Source organism: Petromyzon marinus, chromosome 13, assembly GCF_048934315.1.
Source record: "Petromyzon marinus isolate PM22_M1 ecotype Great Lakes invasive population chromosome 13, UKy_Petmar_22M1.pri1.0, whole genome shotgun sequence".
Classification (NCBI taxonomy): Eukaryota; Metazoa; Chordata; class Hyperoartia; order Petromyzontiformes; family Petromyzontidae; genus Petromyzon; species Petromyzon marinus.
This window is the reverse complement of record NC_133679.1, coordinates 8,193,867-8,210,204: the sequence shown is the minus strand read 5'-3', so window position 1 is coordinate 8,210,204 and position 16,338 is coordinate 8,193,867. Positions and strand designations below refer to the sequence as shown.

At 49.5% G+C, this 16,338-nt stretch overlaps 1 protein-coding gene across 2 annotated transcripts in view; it reads left to right on the top strand.

Annotated features, from left to right (window-relative positions):
* CA14 (carbonic anhydrase 14) overlaps positions 1-16,338 on the top strand; it is a 56,414-nt gene that overhangs the window by 15,670 nt on the left and 24,406 nt on the right. For both annotated transcript variants that reach the window (XM_032953346.2, XM_032953348.2), the window contains exon 6: positions 12,910-13,005. In XM_032953346.2, the coding sequence (XP_032809237.1) occupies positions 12,910-13,005 (96 nt within the window). The remainder of the gene's footprint in view (positions 1-12,909; positions 13,006-16,338) is intronic.

Genomic DNA, 16,338 nt, shown 5'->3' with positions numbered 1-16,338 from the left:
TTATTATTTACCACACTTGCAAAAAAATGTTGCTCATTGAACTTATTCACAATCCTGAATTCAGACATTTCATTGAATCGAGGTGGGAGTATGTAGGAGGTCGTGGGTGTGATCCTAGACCCGAACGATGCCTGTTGTATATTTTGTTCTCTCTCTCTCCCCGTGGTGGTCGTGTGGACTGTTCCCTTGGACCTCCAGTTTTTCCCCGCACATTTAGAAACAACATTCGTTTTGATTATTTGGATGTATAGAACTACAAATTGCCATTTATGATGATATAAGCCACTTTTGATGAGCTATCATGTGTGGCCAGGTCGTCTCTGAAAAAAGAGATACTAGCTCAGTAATCAAAACGTTAAAGAAAACGGGCGAATATGAAAGTAAACTCCATTCATTGACATTGGTAACGTCTAGGATTTTACAGAATGTCGGAAGTGAAGGTTATCGCTGCTCTGCGTCAGAATGTAATGAAAGCTCAAACCAAAGTCTTTCTAAGGTCGTAGGCAAATCGCGTTACTCATGCAAGCTGTAAAACGTTAACGCTGCAGTATGCATGGACACGGACGTTTGTACCCGCATTCTACGCCATGGCCGCATGTCCTCGCACCATGCACAACGTGGTCCATCTTCTCCTGCAAGAAACAACTTTTCTGCCAATGTCCATACCTCAATCAGAATTGTCTTTCACACGTACAATTACATGCAAATTGTTCTCATCGTGCTGTCTTATCATCGTGTCACGAGGCAAGGGAATTCCAGTTCGCAAACTCTCGTAGATAGCAGTGCATCGCCCCGTGTCGGAGAATGGCCCTGGCAAATGAAGTTACAGAACTACTTTTGAGGTTACTTTAAGTGGTCTCTTTAGCCACACCAAGGGTCGTCTTTTATACGCCCTACAAAATGGTTTGTGGAATATCAACGCAAATGCTTTACTTTTCAGGTCGGAAATTTAGGCAGTTAAGTGAAAGCCAAATTTAATTAAAACACTAATTTAGTATTTTTTTGCGTGTGTAGTTTACAGGTATGAGACCACAAACTCACTACACTTCATTCAATCACAGGTGGTCTAAACCTGGATACAAACCCCGGAGTTCAAACTGTGTAACTGGCGTAGTTTCCTGACCGCCAAGCCACCAGGTCACCTCAAGCTGATGCAGCTATTTAGAGCTAATGTACGTGTTCTAAGTTCACGTGTAAGTGGAAGCAATCCTTGGATTCGTAGATCTCTTAGAAAATCATTAACTGCCTCAATGGAAAGGACAACTTAAGTGCAATTGGCGCTAATGCGTTACTCAGAAGATCTGTAACTGTAAATGTCCTACCAAGCACGTGAGCCTATTAACATTACGGTCTCGTGGCTTGTATCGCTTACGACCTGCTGCATAGGGAGCACTTGACAGCCAAAGTGTAATTGAGCCCTGCTATTGAAGCTGTTAACGGCAGCTATATTTACATCAAGTGGCAGCCCAGAAGTGCTATACACACAGCAGTGTTTGTCAGCTTTCAATTTTAGGTTGTAGGTAAATCTAATTCAATGTCAAGTACCGAAACGCATGAGTAAGGGCAAGCTGGAAGGGTATAGATTAAATATTATTTGGTTCTTTCGGTAAAGTCACGTAGATAGAAAAATAATAATAAATAAAGTGAATGCAAATAAAATAAAAATAATAATAAAAACCACGACGTTTCAATCGCAACACAAGCGGTCGTCATCAGGAAAAGGGGCGGCATGTCTCGGACCGTGTTCGTGAGCATAAGGCAGATTTTGAAACACGGTAGGACCAATAGTTCTGCCATGGCTGATCATTATTTTAATGCGGCTGGCTCACATGAAATTGATTTCTCTAAGACGAAGATACTTTGCAAACCCACTGGCTATCAACAAAGATTCGTTCATGAAGCCATCCATATATACAGACATATTTAAACCGAGAAGATGGGTACAAACTCAGCAATCACTTGAAGGACGTTATCAACCATTTCAAGTCATAACTGGCTGTAATGTTTCCATTTTAGACCTGGCAGCCCTTTAAGTGGTGGAAACCCACCACCAGCGCCGTCGTTGCCCACTACTACCATCACCTCTCGCAGCAACCGCCACCGTCATCAGCGTGATTGTGTAAAGCGAGGTGCAATGATTACCTGGCAGCCCTTTAAGTGGTGGAAACCCACCACCAGCGCCGCCGTTGCCCACGACTACCATCACTTACATTAACTTTAGCTGCCCCGCCCATGCTGCTGACACTCGGGCTACGCCCATTTGAAACCTTTATAAACAGTTTGCCTTTAGAGGCTAACCCCCTTTTTCCTGATGACGACCGCTTGTGTTGCTATCGAAACGTCGTGGTTTTTGTTTTTTATTTTATTTTTATTCACTTTATTTTTATTTTTATATCTATGTGACTTTACCAAAAGAATGAAAGAATTATGAATTCCTGCAGTCACGAAAGTTTTAAGTCAAGGTGATAGTTTAACAGAAGTGGATGGTAAACCTGCCGGGTACTTGGCTCATTTGACTCACAGTAGTTTACGTTGTGAACTTTCCAACCTGCTGCTGCTTGATGAAGGGCTCTCCGTGGCTTGTCGTTTCGTGGGGGCACGCATATTCGCTTGGAGAATTCACTGTGCCATCAGTGTGTCATGTCATGAGGTGAAGCGCCAATTCCGATCTCTCTCCTCGGAGCAGTACAGACACAGCCCTTCGTGTTCGGGAACGCTCCCTCACAAGTAGATTTCGCAGTGCTTGCCTCTGAGAGCCCTTCAATTGACCTCTGGTCCACACAGTAGGGGGGCAGAACTGTCCCACTCGCCCATCCACGTGAGAGTGCTATTCCCCGCATGACAGGTTTTTTTTTTTTACGGAGCTGTAACTTATCCAAAATGAGCACACCGCTCAATTAAATGTGATTGTTTCTCGTGCAGCCATTCGGTGACTGGGCTGGGACCGTCAAAACTCCACCGCACTTGGGAACCCGGTTTTATAAGCACAGACAGCTTCCTCGAATTCGAACCCAGGGGTCACCCGGCCACCTCTTGCGCTTGCGGAGGAATTCCGAGGAGGGCGGTTTTGTTGTTGTTGTTGTTCTTGTTGCTGTTGCCGCCGCAGCGCCCCGCTGGCACGGTTCCGGGACTCAGAACTGTGGCGCATCGGGGCGAACGTGGTTGGTATAAATAGCGGCCGAGCCAGAATAGTGTCAGCGTGTCACCACCGTGGCCACTGTCCTGCCAGCGCTAAGAAGGACACTGTCACGAATGCCGAGCCACAGTGGGGGAGGTTAAATAACGAGGGGGGAGGGTGATGTACGGATGAAATGACAAGAACGGCAGGTCAAACATTAGACCGAGATAGCATAGCGACTATATAGGTAACATATATACTGCAGAGATCGGTCATCGCAATTGTTCTGCGATATCGTGGTGGAATTTGGGTACTACACAAGGACAATTGTGTTTGTTACCACTTAAACAAAATGTAATTTTGGTCTCAAACTATCATGATCATCATGATAATGTAATTGCTTGACATGGTTTCACTGGTGAGTGACATCTGAACTTGTCCTGCCCCCCACACTCCTCCCTCCCTCTCCCCCCTTCACCAACCCGCACTGACGATTGTGGTGAAGCATCATCGAGGTTTTTTGGGGTTAGATCGCGTAAATATATCAAATGTGTCGTTAAAACCCGCCACCACCCGACAACAGCCAACTAGTAAGGGTTGTCACGTAAGCAGAACGTGGCTAAATCGTCACTAGTACAGCACAATGGTGTGTTTGGAAAGCCAAGCCACAACATTTACAATCTGCGTACGACGTTTCGCCAGTAATTACAACTAGCTTCATCAGGCGACAGCCAGATTTGTGAAGTCTAACAGTTTTGTTCCTTATATAGAGGCGTAGATGTGGTGACCACGCTTCTGCTCTCTTGCGTCACGTGGGTGGGGGGGGGTTAATGAGTCAAACGTACATTATGCATGCGCATTATGCAAGTGGTGGTGGTGGCTTTTAACGACACATTTATATATTTACGCGATCTAACCCAAAAAAAAACTCTTTTGTGGATGATATTTGTCGCGAAAGCCTGCTACGTGTTGAATTTGTGAAGCAGAGTCAAACAACTCCGATCGACAACCAGGCGTGAGTATGCCGCCAGGCCTTCGTCCACCAGTGAAATGTCAGAGGCTGTAATTGACTATTGCGGTTACTTGTGACATGTATTGGGGTTCACATTACTCCTTACAGCCACGACAGACTGCTACGTTCACCGCTACAATGTTTCTCATCCCTGAACGTGACATCAATCTGATCGCAACGGGTAGAGGGAGGGGTGGGTAGCGAGCGACTGTTACGCGAAGAGCTTCAACATTGTTACTGTCACGAAAAAAGTAACAAAACATCGTGGACAATTTGCGGTGCGCCGATTTGGCATCGTGGTGAACGCGACCAACAAGCCCCTGACACGGAACGACACGGCTTTCTGTAAATGCATGTGGCGCAACGTGCACGGGACATGGACACACACACACAGAGTGTTCCGAGTTCCATACCGAGCCTTACGGGAATTGCCCTCTTAACACCCCGCCGGGAAGATGAACGTACACACTTAACAGCAAACATGTTCTCTTTTCTTCTTTGGTTCTTTCGGTAAAGTCACGTAGAATGAGAATAAAATAATAAAATAACGCATTAAAATTCTCACGACGTTTCGGCCACAACGCAAGCGGCCGTCTTCAGGTGAAAGGTACAGAACTGTCGGGACGACAGAGTTTCAATGTTGCTTTGGTTTGCTTAATCACATCCCCAGGGGTTTACAGCCCGGGGCCATTGTGTGCGGGCGTCAGCCGCCAAATGTTGCCGCGATTGAAGAAGGGTTCACCGCAATTCTTGATTTGATAGCTTTCCTAACTGCTGGAATCCATACTCTCATCCAGCAGTTTTTTTTCTTGCTGTGGTTGTCCCACCTGATGACGGTCGCTTGTGTTGCGATCGAAACGTCGTGATTTATGATTTTTCTACCTACGTGACTTTACCGAAAGAACCAATGAGTTTGTTCGCCGCAAGTTACTCAATCTGGATGATCGTTTTCCGCCGTGTCGCTGTCTTCACCCTTGACCAGGCGGGCTGAATTCCCCCCCACCCTCCACCCGCCCCGGGTCACTCTTGCAAACGGGATTCTCTATCCTTCACTTCTCGCGCCGGTTAAAACAAAATCATCGCAGCTTAAATTTTGATTTAAAGCTTTCGTGACTGCAGTAATTCATATCCTTAGCTCTTTCGGTAAAGTCACGTTGAAGGGAAACAATAAAATAATAATAAATATATAAAACAATAAAAATTCTCACGGACGTTTCGACCATAACACAAACGGTCGTCATCAGGTGCGTCTGATGACGACCGTTTGTGTTATGGTCGAAACGTCCGTGAGAATTTTTTTTATTGTTTTATATATATTTTATTATTTCATTGTTTCCCTTCAACGTGACTTTACCGAAAGAGCTAAGGATATCATCGTAGCTTGTGAACCCATTCTCAGCAGTGCTCCGCGGTTATCTTTGTCCCAGGCCTCGCTGTCCCCGCTAGTGGCACTTTGCAGCATGCAGCCCGATCTTAGAAGCCGCGGCGTGGGTGCTAAGTGCTCTGACGGGGCGACCACCGGGCACCCGACGTTCGTCACAGGCTTGCTAGTCCACGTGGTGGGCGGCAGAGGGGACAGCCGCAGCAAAAAATATAACCGTTGGACTGTACATCTATGCTCCCACGTTTACACAACTACCGTATAACGGCAATGCCCCTTGCCTTCACCCAAGCTGCGGCGACGGCCAGCGTAGTTGAACTCTACCATCGACATCATTCCCACGGCCCCGCACATCGGGGGCCTCTCATCCAACAGTGGATCGACTTTGCTGTGTGTTTGTGGCTTTTCTGCTGTTCCCCACATTGCACAAACAAACTGTGGTGGTGGTGGTTGTGGTTGTGATTTATTTATTTTGTGCACCCGGCATTGGCTCTTTGTTTTCTGATACCCGTGGGGTGTTGGGAAAGTCAGCAGCAGTGACTTTGTGAAACGCCACTTGTCGTGAGCTCCCCGGTAGCTCCATGGAGTGTGTGGGAGTTTAGGAGGAGGAGGGGGGAGACGGTTCCGCTATGTTGGGTTCGTGCTGATGGAAAACGGTCAAAGTTTTGCAGAAAAGATTTTCACACCGTGCGAGTGGAAGGAACGCAATACAGACGTTATTAATGCACACGCCGTGCAGTACACACACACACACCGTGTAGTACACACACACACACACCGTGTAGTACACACACACACACCGTGCAGTACACACACACACCGTGCAGTACACACACACACCGTGTAGTACACACACACACACCGTGCAGTACACACACACACACCGTGCAGTACACACACACACACCGTGTAGTACACACACACACTGTGCAGTACACACACACACACTGTGCAGCACACACACACTGTGCAGGACACACACACTGTGCAGGACACACACACACCGTGCAGTACACACACACTGTGCAGCACACACACACTGTGCAGTACACACACACTGTGCAGTACACACACACAGTGCAGTACACACATACCGTGCAGTACACACACACACTGTGCAGCACACACTCCATCAGCCTCAATGCAATATCGCCATGTCATCATACCTGTCAACCCCTTATCATCAGTGGCCCCACCTTATTACAGACCAATTCAGACCTCACTGGTCACCCTTATAAATCTCAACGTTCATCCTTACAAAGTCCCATCACAAGGGAGAAACAAATAGATAAAAACAACATTTTCCCCGTATTGAAACCGCTGTACTCTGTATGAACCTGAAAACTAAATTTCCCTGGACAAGAATGCGGGTAAACCGTATAGGTTGACAGGTGTGCCATGTGCTGTACATTCGCTGTGATTTATATACATTGTAACTATAAAGTATATAGCGAGTAGCTTTACTACCCGGCTACGCCCGGGACTTGAATTCACGACGCCCGACCGCCTTTGTCTCCCCAGTGGCGATGTTCACACACCACAGCAGTTACTCGTTTGAGGCTGAGTCGACCTAGGGGAGGCCCAGGACCGGTTCAAATAATCATCACCGGTGGTGGCCGTGAGCGGGAATCGAACTCGGGTCGCCGGGTTCGTAGCGCAGCGTAGCGCTAACCACTACACTACAATGCGTTACGCTTCCACACACACACAGACAGACACAGACACACAGACACACACAGACACACAACAACAACCGCCATTCGCCACTAAGTGGCGGTGACGTCACCACGACGCTTGTGCCAGGCTATGTGCACCCTGAGGCCACGTGAAGTGTCGAACGCCCGCGGGCTGGAGGTCACGGGGCAGACCCAGGTGCCACGGGTCGACTGACTGAGATGACTGGCTGATGCACCACCTGTGCCCCCTACTGTGCCAACCTGCTGTGCTTTAGCCACCCGGCGCTCCGCTCGTTGTTCTGAGCGTCGCTCCTCCGCCCTCCGTTGTTGTTGGAGGACGGCTGCCTCCAACTGCCCAGTAGCATCCTTCACGAGCCTCCTCCACAGAGGCCGATCTTGACACCGCTGGTACCAGTCATCGGCAAGTCCACTCAGCTCCACGTCCTCCTGTACCACATCACTCCATTTCTTCTCTAGCCCGTGCCGCGCCCGCTTAGCCCCCTCAATCCGGCCAAACAAAAGCTGTTTCGGCATGCGGTGGCTGGGCATGCGGGCTACATGACCCAGCCATCGCAGCCTTGCCTGCCGGAGGAGCTCACCGATGGGACCCTGCCCAGATCTTTCAAGGATTTGTGAGCTCCTCACACAATCCAGTCTGGTTAAACCCAGGATGGATCGTAGGCAGGCCAGCCTAAATGTTTCTAACCGGCGAAGATGTTCCATTAGGGGGGTCCACGTTTCGCAAGCGTAGAGAAGGGAGGGAATGACCGTGGCCGAGAAGACCTGAAGCTTAGTGCGGAGCGACAGACCAGGTAGCTTCCACACAGCGTTACGCAACCGATGAAAATATATTGCCGCTCGACTGATTCGGAGTGAGACCTCTGCTGTTAAACTGGAGCCAGTCATAAGCACACTGCCCAGGTATGGGAAACTCTCCACTCTCTCCACAACTGCCCCATCACCGATTGGGAGTTGTGGGGGTGGAGTATCCGATGGTACAAAATACCCAGGCAGGTGCTTAGTTTTGGTGGGGCTGATGGTAAGGCCCCACCTCTTAGTGGCACGCTCCAGTCTCAGCAGCAGCGTCTCCAACTCCTCCTCTGACTGAGCAGCTATTACCAAATCATCAGCATACATAACGTGGTTGAGCAATAGGGAGCCATCCCTTGACCGCACCCGGGCATCGATTAGCCTCCCATTATATCTGTACCATATGGAGATTCCCCCGGTACAGCTATTGAAGGCTTCACGAACTACGTGGTCAAAATAGATGTTAAATAATGTGGGAGCCAGAGGACATCCCTGTCGCACCCCAAGGTGTAAGACACACACACATACACACACAGACACACACAGCGCGCTAACCACTACACTACAATGCGTTATGCTTCCACACACACACATACACAGACAGACACACACACAGACACATACACACACAGAGACACACACACAGACACACACATACACAGCGTGCTAACCACTACACTGCAATGCGTTACGCTTACACACATACACAGACACATACACAGACACACACACAGACACACACACAGACAGACACACACACAGACACATACACAGACACACACACAGACACACACAGCCACACACACAAACAAAAAACAAAGAACAAAGATCCCCCATATAGCCTTAACAGACTGTAGGGGCAAGTGCTGTTAGCGAGCACCTATGAAGGCCGGAACGGTACACGAGGGGGTGGGTGGCCAGCACCACGCCCGACCGCCTTTGTCTCCCTAGTGGCAATGTTTACACACCGCGCCAGGTACTCATTTGAGGCTGAGTCGACCTAGGGGAGGCCCGGGACCGGTTCAGATAATCGTCACTGGTGTTGGCCGTGAGCGGGAATCGAACCCGGGTCGCCAGGTTCATAGCGCAGCGCGCTAACCGCTACACTATCGCTCCCCACACACACAAACACACACATACACACACACAGACACATACACAGCGTGCTAACTACTACACTACGATACGTTACACTTCCACATGCGCGGGTCACATGACAGATTTGACGTCACAGCTCACTTGCTGTGCACAAAATCTATGCATCATTGAGCTCCCCCCCTCCCCCCCCAAAAAGTGTATTTTTATAACTTTTGCATGGTGCACAGTCTGGAAAGTACCCACATGGCAAATTTCAAGTTTGTTGCATGTCGGGAAGTACGCTAAACATTTTGAACAGACAACACATAATCACAACTTTGCCTTATATATATGGAGATTTACACATCATTGTATGTTTACCGTGCCCTGTATATTACACGGCCATTTATACTTCGGTGTTGCCTTGTAGCAGTTTGGCCCAGCGGAATCTTACTTACAGGCCACTCGGAGTCCATCAAGCATTCAGCAATCAAGACGAGAAAACCGGAGTCGGATAGTTTGGCAACTTTGTCCATGTCTACTTTATGTCACCTGACCCAGACATCTATGACGAAAAATGATATTGATCAGGAAAGCCTACATGTTAAATTGACTAAGTTTATTTAGCTTTGGTGGCTTGCTTCAGAAAACGTCCTGTTTGTAAATCTATTGCGGGATAACGGCCTCCCCATGGCTCTGTGAGCCGTGAGGGACAATTGACCATACTTCACCTCGCTGGTCAGTGAGAGTTGGTGAAGCTGGTGGGAGTAAACAACAGCAAAGTATTGTGCTGCACTTCCCTCTACTGCCAATGACGCCTACTACACCGGTGTTTTGCGCATGTGATCACCCATGTGATAACCTATCCTGTGATCACCAACCCATGTGATCTCCCATTCATGTGATCACCCACCCATGTGATAACCTATCCATGTGATGATCCACCCATGTGATCACCCATCCATGTCATCACCCATCCATGTGATCACCAACCCATGTGATCACCAACCCATGTGATCACCCACCCATGTGGTCACCCATCCATGTGATCACTCATCCATGTGATCACCAACTCATGTGATCATCAACCCATGTGATCACCCATCCATGTCATCACCTATCCATGTCATCACCCATCCATGCACTACCCAGCTTCAGCCCTACTTAGGTTCTGAGATCTATGCATTTCGTGCGATTTCAAAAACTTAAATTTACGCTACCATATTAAATATATTTCTGTACAAATGACAATGCAATGTTTAACAATTCTGATATTGTGGATGTAATGACAATGATATTCTGTGTAGTGGCAAGGACGACGGTAATTATCAATTGGCATTGCCGGTTTTACTGAAACGCAACACGAATGATTCACGGTGAAACCTCAGCCAGGTTCCTTGCGTCTGATTGAGTTGCACGATTCGGTTACACTGCGGTCAAATTTGACTGCGGTCAAATATGACCACAGTTTTCTGTCATCGGGTGGTTTAATTACGAGCTGCCACCGTGTCTGCTAGCCAGGCGCACGCTTTATTTCGGTGTCCGCCCGCTTGTTTGTAAATGGATATAAGACACGGACAAACCCTTGTGCTATCCCAATAGATAATAATTCCTACAATTATTTAAATTGTAAGATTAGGTGATGGAGACTGGCTTTCTACACGTATTTTTGCGTGTGTTTTAATTAAAATGTCACGACTAAAAGAGCATTGCTCCAAACCACTTCATTAAGCACCTTGCTGACCCGAACCTCTCCACCTGCTAAACTCCAGGCTCACTGCGCCTTGTAGCAGTTTGGCCCAGTGAAATCTTACTTACAGGCCACTGGGAGTCCATCAAGCATTCAGCAATCAAGATGAGAAAACCGGAGTCGGATAGTTTGGCAACTTTGTCCATGTCTACTTTATGTCACCTGACCCAGACATCTATGACGAAACATAATATTGATCAGGAAAGCCTACATGTTAAATTGACTAAGTTTATTTAGCTTTGGTGGCTTGCTTCAGAAAACGTCCTGTTTGTAAATCTATTGCGGGATAACGGCCTCCCCATGGCTCTGTGAGCCGTGAGGGACATTTGACCATACTTCACCACGCTGGTCAGTGAGAGTTGGTGAAGCTGGTGGGAGTAAACAACAGCAAAGTATTGTGCTGCACTTCCCTCTACTGCCAGACTCACTGCGCCTCCTCTGTCTATGACTGACGCCGATCTAAATCTCTCTGTGAAGTCTTCAAGACCGCTTCTACCAAAATTACATCTTAGGATATTGGGAAGCCACTGGAGCTATGCAATTTTACATCGAGATTGAAAACTAATTTCTTGAGAGCTGCTTTTTGCGTTTAGGTCGTTGCCATTCCCCCGCACCTCTGATGAGCACGCTTGGCTACGTACGGTGTGAAAGAAGTTCAACATGCATACACACAGATGCCCTTCTGGCCTTGTTCTCAAATAAATATAACACTCCTCTTCAAACTCTGCAGATGAGCATACTTCTGTTTGTACATCAACTTGAGACACCAGTTGCATTCAGACTCTTTAAAAGCACAATTTGTATGCTGTTGTATATCATGTCCTTGCTTGCCCCAGTGGTCAAATAGTCATCATCATCCATAACCAGTAATGCTCCAGTGGTGTACAAGGTTTATATTTTTTTTATCCAAAAGTGTTATATTGAACAAACGATTCGGGTACACACATAGTTCATAGTTCATTTATTTGGTATAGCCCTGTGAGCCATTCGGCTCTTGAATCGGGTGCAACCGCAACAAACAAAAAACATGAACAAGAAAACATCTTAAAGTGATTATGTGACTGTGCAAACAGAAAATACAGGAAAAAAATATCAAAATATCCCTGAAATAGCACCGTACACCAACGCTGTGTGCAAAAATCCCAGTGGGATGCAAGTCAAATAACAACAACAACCAGAAGACAACTAAGATTAAGGCCATCAGTCTAACTCCGTACTACAATAAACAAAAACATGGGCAAAACAAAAAAAACTTTTCGAAATCACCAAAATAAAAGCCATAAATTCAATGTAACAGTGATCATAGGGACTGTGACCGAATTTTTAACAATAAACTACATAAATAAATTATAACACCAAAATCTAGAGCCATATTTTAGGCCACTGAATAGCAGTGGCAGCTAGGGTTGTACAACTCCTCTAGAGCAGTTTTGAGTGAAGATCTCATAGGCAGTGATTCAAGTTGCAGTTTATTGGCAATAGCATTCCAGACCCTGGGGGCATCAATAGCAAAGGCCCTTCCTCCAGTTTTTGTACGGCAATAGGGAATGTGAAGCTGGTAAATGAGCGAAGACCTGAGGTCAAATTTGTTCTTTGAAACAGAGAGGAGATCCAGTAGGTAGTCTGCGGAATTTTTTGTAAGTACATCGTGAATAAATAAGATCTGGTGCACAAGCCGTCGAACATTAAGAGATGTTAAGTTTGACCCAATGTAGAGATCAAAGTGGTGAGTCCTATATGGGCAGTTCAATGCAAATCTTAAGGCCGAGTGATAGATGGAATCAAGCTTCTTCAGTACAGTACTTGGGGCTGATTTATACACAGGGGGCTATTGACACCCGTATAGATACAATGCGAAGTACTATATGATGATTATTGCTAACGTTTTCTATTTTTAACCTGTCTATGGGTTTCAATAAACTCTACATCCCTGGTGTCTACTTCCTTAACTCGGACAACCCTCTCGGGGAAGGACAGGGGTGGGTGGGTGGGGGGGGCAAATGAGAAAGGGAGTTGTGGGTGGGTGCCTAAATGGCCATATAAATGGTTGACCTTTGTGTGCGTGTGTGTGTGCGTACCATTTAGATCCACATTGTTCATTTCAACAAGGAAAAGTACAAATCGATGGATGAAGCCATGAAAAAGGTGGATGGGCTGGCCGTGCTGGGAGTCCTCGTGAAGGTGAGTGGGCCTCTCCGCTGTGAATTCTAGCGCACGCTCCTGAGCCTCGCCGGGGATCACGGTGCTCACTCGGTGCTCACTCAGTGTTCTCTCGGTGCTCACTCGGTGCTCTCTCGGTGCTCTCTCGGTGTTCTCTCGGTGCTCACTCGGTGCTCTCTCGGTGCTCACTCGGTGTTCTCTCGGTGCTCACTCGGTGCTCACTCGGTGCTCTCTCGGTGTTCTCTCGGTGCTCACTCGGTGTTCTCTCGGTGTTCTCTCGGTGCTCACTCGGTGCTCTCTCGGTGCTCACTCGGTGTTCTCTCGGTGTTCTCTCGGTGCTCTCTCGGTGCTCTCTCGGTGCTCGCTCGGTGCTCTCTCGGTGCTCTCTCGGTGCTCTCTCGGTCTTCTCTCGGTGTTCTCTCGGTGCTCGCTCGGTGCTCTCTCGGTGCTCTCTCGGTGCTCTCTCGGTGTTCTCTCGGTGCTCGCTCGGTGCTCTCTCGGTGCTCTCTCGGTGCTCTCTCGGTGTTCTCTCGGTGCTCGCTCGGTGCTCTCTCGGTGCTCTCTCGGTGCTCTCTCGGTGCTCGCTCGGTGCTCTCTCGGTGCTCTCTCGGTGCTCTCTCGGTGTTCTCTCGGTGCTCGCTCGGTGCTCTCTCGGTGCTCTCTCGGTGCTCTCTCGGTGTTCTCTCGGTGCTCGCTCGGTGCTCTCTCGGTGCTCTCTCGGTGCTCTCTCGGTGTTCTCTCGGTGCTCGCTCGGTGCTCTCTCGGTGCTCTCTCGGTGCTCTCTCGGTGTTCTCTCGGTGCTCGCTCGGTGCTCTCTCGGTGCTCTCTCGGTGCTCTCTCGGTGCTCGCTCGGTGCTCTCTCGGTGCTCTCTCGGTGTTCTTTCGGTGCTCTCTCGGTGCTCTCTCGGTGCTCGCTCGGTGCTCTCTCGGTGTTCTCTCGGTGCTCTCTCGGTGCTCTCTCGGTGCTCTCTCGGTGCTCGCTCGGTGCTCTCTCGGTGTTCTCTCGGTGCTCTCTCGGTGCTCTCTCGGTGCTCACTCGGTGCTCGCTCGGTGCTCTCTCGGTGTTCTCTCGGTGCTCTCTCGGTGCTCTCTCGGTGCTCTCTCGGTGCTCGCTCGGTGCTCTCTCGGTGTTCTCTCGGTGCTCTCTCGGTGCTCTCTCGGTGCTCACTCGGTGCTCTCTCGGTGCTCTCTCGGTGTTCTCTCGGTGCTCACTCGGTGCTCTCTCGGTGCTCACTCGGTGTTCTCTCGGTGCTCACTCGGTGCTCACTCGGTGCTCTCTCGGTGTTCTCTCGGTGCTCACTCGGTGTTCTCTCAGTGTTCTCTCGGTGCTCACTCGGTGCTCTCTCGGTGCTCACTCGGTGTTCTCTCGGTGTTCTCTCGGTGCTCTCTCGGTGCTCTCTCGGTGCTCGCTCGGTGCTCTCTCGGTGCTCTCTCGGTGCTCTCTCGGTGTTCTCTCGGTGTTCTCTCGGTGCTCGCTCGGTGCTCTCTCGGTGCTCTCTCGGTGCTCTCTCGGTGTTCTCTCGGTGCTCGCTCGGTGCTCTCTCGGTGCTCTCTCGGTGCTCTCTCGGTGTTCTCTCGGTGCTCGCTCGGTGCTCTCTCGGTGCTCTCTCGGTGCTCTCTCGGTGCTCGCTCGGTGCTCTCTCGGTGCTCTCTCGGTGCTCTCTCGGTGTTCTCTCGGTGCTCGCTCGGTGCTCTCTCGGTGCTCTCTCGGTGCTCTCTCGGTGTTCTCTCGGTGCTCGCTCGGTGCTCTCTCGGTGCTCTCTCGGTGCTCTCTCGGTGTTCTCTCGGTGCTCGCTCGGTGCTCTCTCGGTGCTCTCTCGGTGCTCTCTCGGTGTTCTCTCGGTGCTCGCTCGGTGCTCTCTCGGTGCTCTCTCGGTGCTCTCTCGGTGCTCGCTCGGTGCTCTCTCGGTGCTCTCTCGGTGTTCTTTCGGTGCTCTCTCGGTGCTCTCTCGGTGCTCGCTCGGTGCTCTCTCGGTGTTCTCTCGGTGCTCTCTCGGTGCTCTCTCGGTGCTCTCTCGGTGCTCGCTCGGTGCTCTCTCGGTGTTCTCTCGGTGCTCTCTCGGTGCTCTCTCGGTGCTCTCTCGGTGCTCGCTCGGTGCTCTCTCGGTGCTCTCTCGGTGTTCTCTCGGTGCTCGCTCGGTGCTCTCTCGGTGCTCTCTCGGTGCTCTCTCGGTGCTCTCTCGGTGCTCTCTCGGTGCTCGCTCGGTGCTCTCTCGGTGCTCTCTCGGTGCTCTCTCGGTGCTCTCTCGGTGCTCGCTCGGTGCTCTCTCGGTGTTCTCTCGGTGCTCGCTCGGTGCTCTCTCGGTGCTCGCTCGGTGCTCTCTCGGTGCTCTCTCGGTGCTCGCTCGGTGCTCTCTCGGTGCTCTCTCGGTGCTCTCTCGGTGTTCTCTCGGTGCTCTCTTGGCCCACGCCTGGCATTGCCGATCCGCGTGCCATTTTTGATGTACCGTCCGGTTTTTGACCTTGCTGTGCCGTGTCCACCTCGAGCCTTCGATCAGATGTAAAAATTGTAATATATTTGATACGTTTGCACCATGTAAGGCGGATGGTTACGTACGGTGCGAAACGAAAGAAGTTCAACATGCATTCAAGGCGCAAACTACAATGTTGCAACTGGAGTGTGGGTTGTCATCGAGGGGCCCACCACAACACGGCATACAGCGTGCTCGATGGAACCGGTTTCCACTCGCCTACAGTTTGCCTGCTTCACCAAAACGCTTCGCTGAAGCATTTTATCATGAGACGTATGATGTTACAGTATCAGCTCAATCAATATTCAGTTACATGTGGAGAGACGCACTGTTGTCTGTTTTTTTATTGTTTATGTTACCCTTTGATCCTCCACTTTGGCGCATAACGAGTTTGATGCACATCAAATCGCGACGCTCCGTCAAGCGGTCAAAACCACCGCCACATTAATTTATTGAAACTAAGAGAATTGGCCACACTCTTTTATTTTCACCTACGTGACTTTACCCAATAGAACCAAAGAGTATGGATCCTAGCAGTCACGAAAGCTTTAAATCTAGAATTGGCCACCTTATCCATACCCACCCCGCAATTGGCGGCCGCTTGAGTAAAGCTGTCCAGCGTGCGTCCACCCAATCGTAGATGTTTCAGGTCATCGGGTGAATCCCTGCACCGATTTGAAACGGCTTCGTGTGCACGCTAGCCGTGAGCCGCGGGTTCTTTGTTAACGAGAATTTCCTCTGGGGTGTATGATCACGCATCGCTTCACCATCTCTCTTCGTGTCCCCAGCATTGGATTCATTTCACGCCCCCTCGTCGGATGGCTCAAAAGGGTTGAGCCCTTTTTTTGCCCTCATCGGAAACTTCTGTCGTTTCAACTCGCGT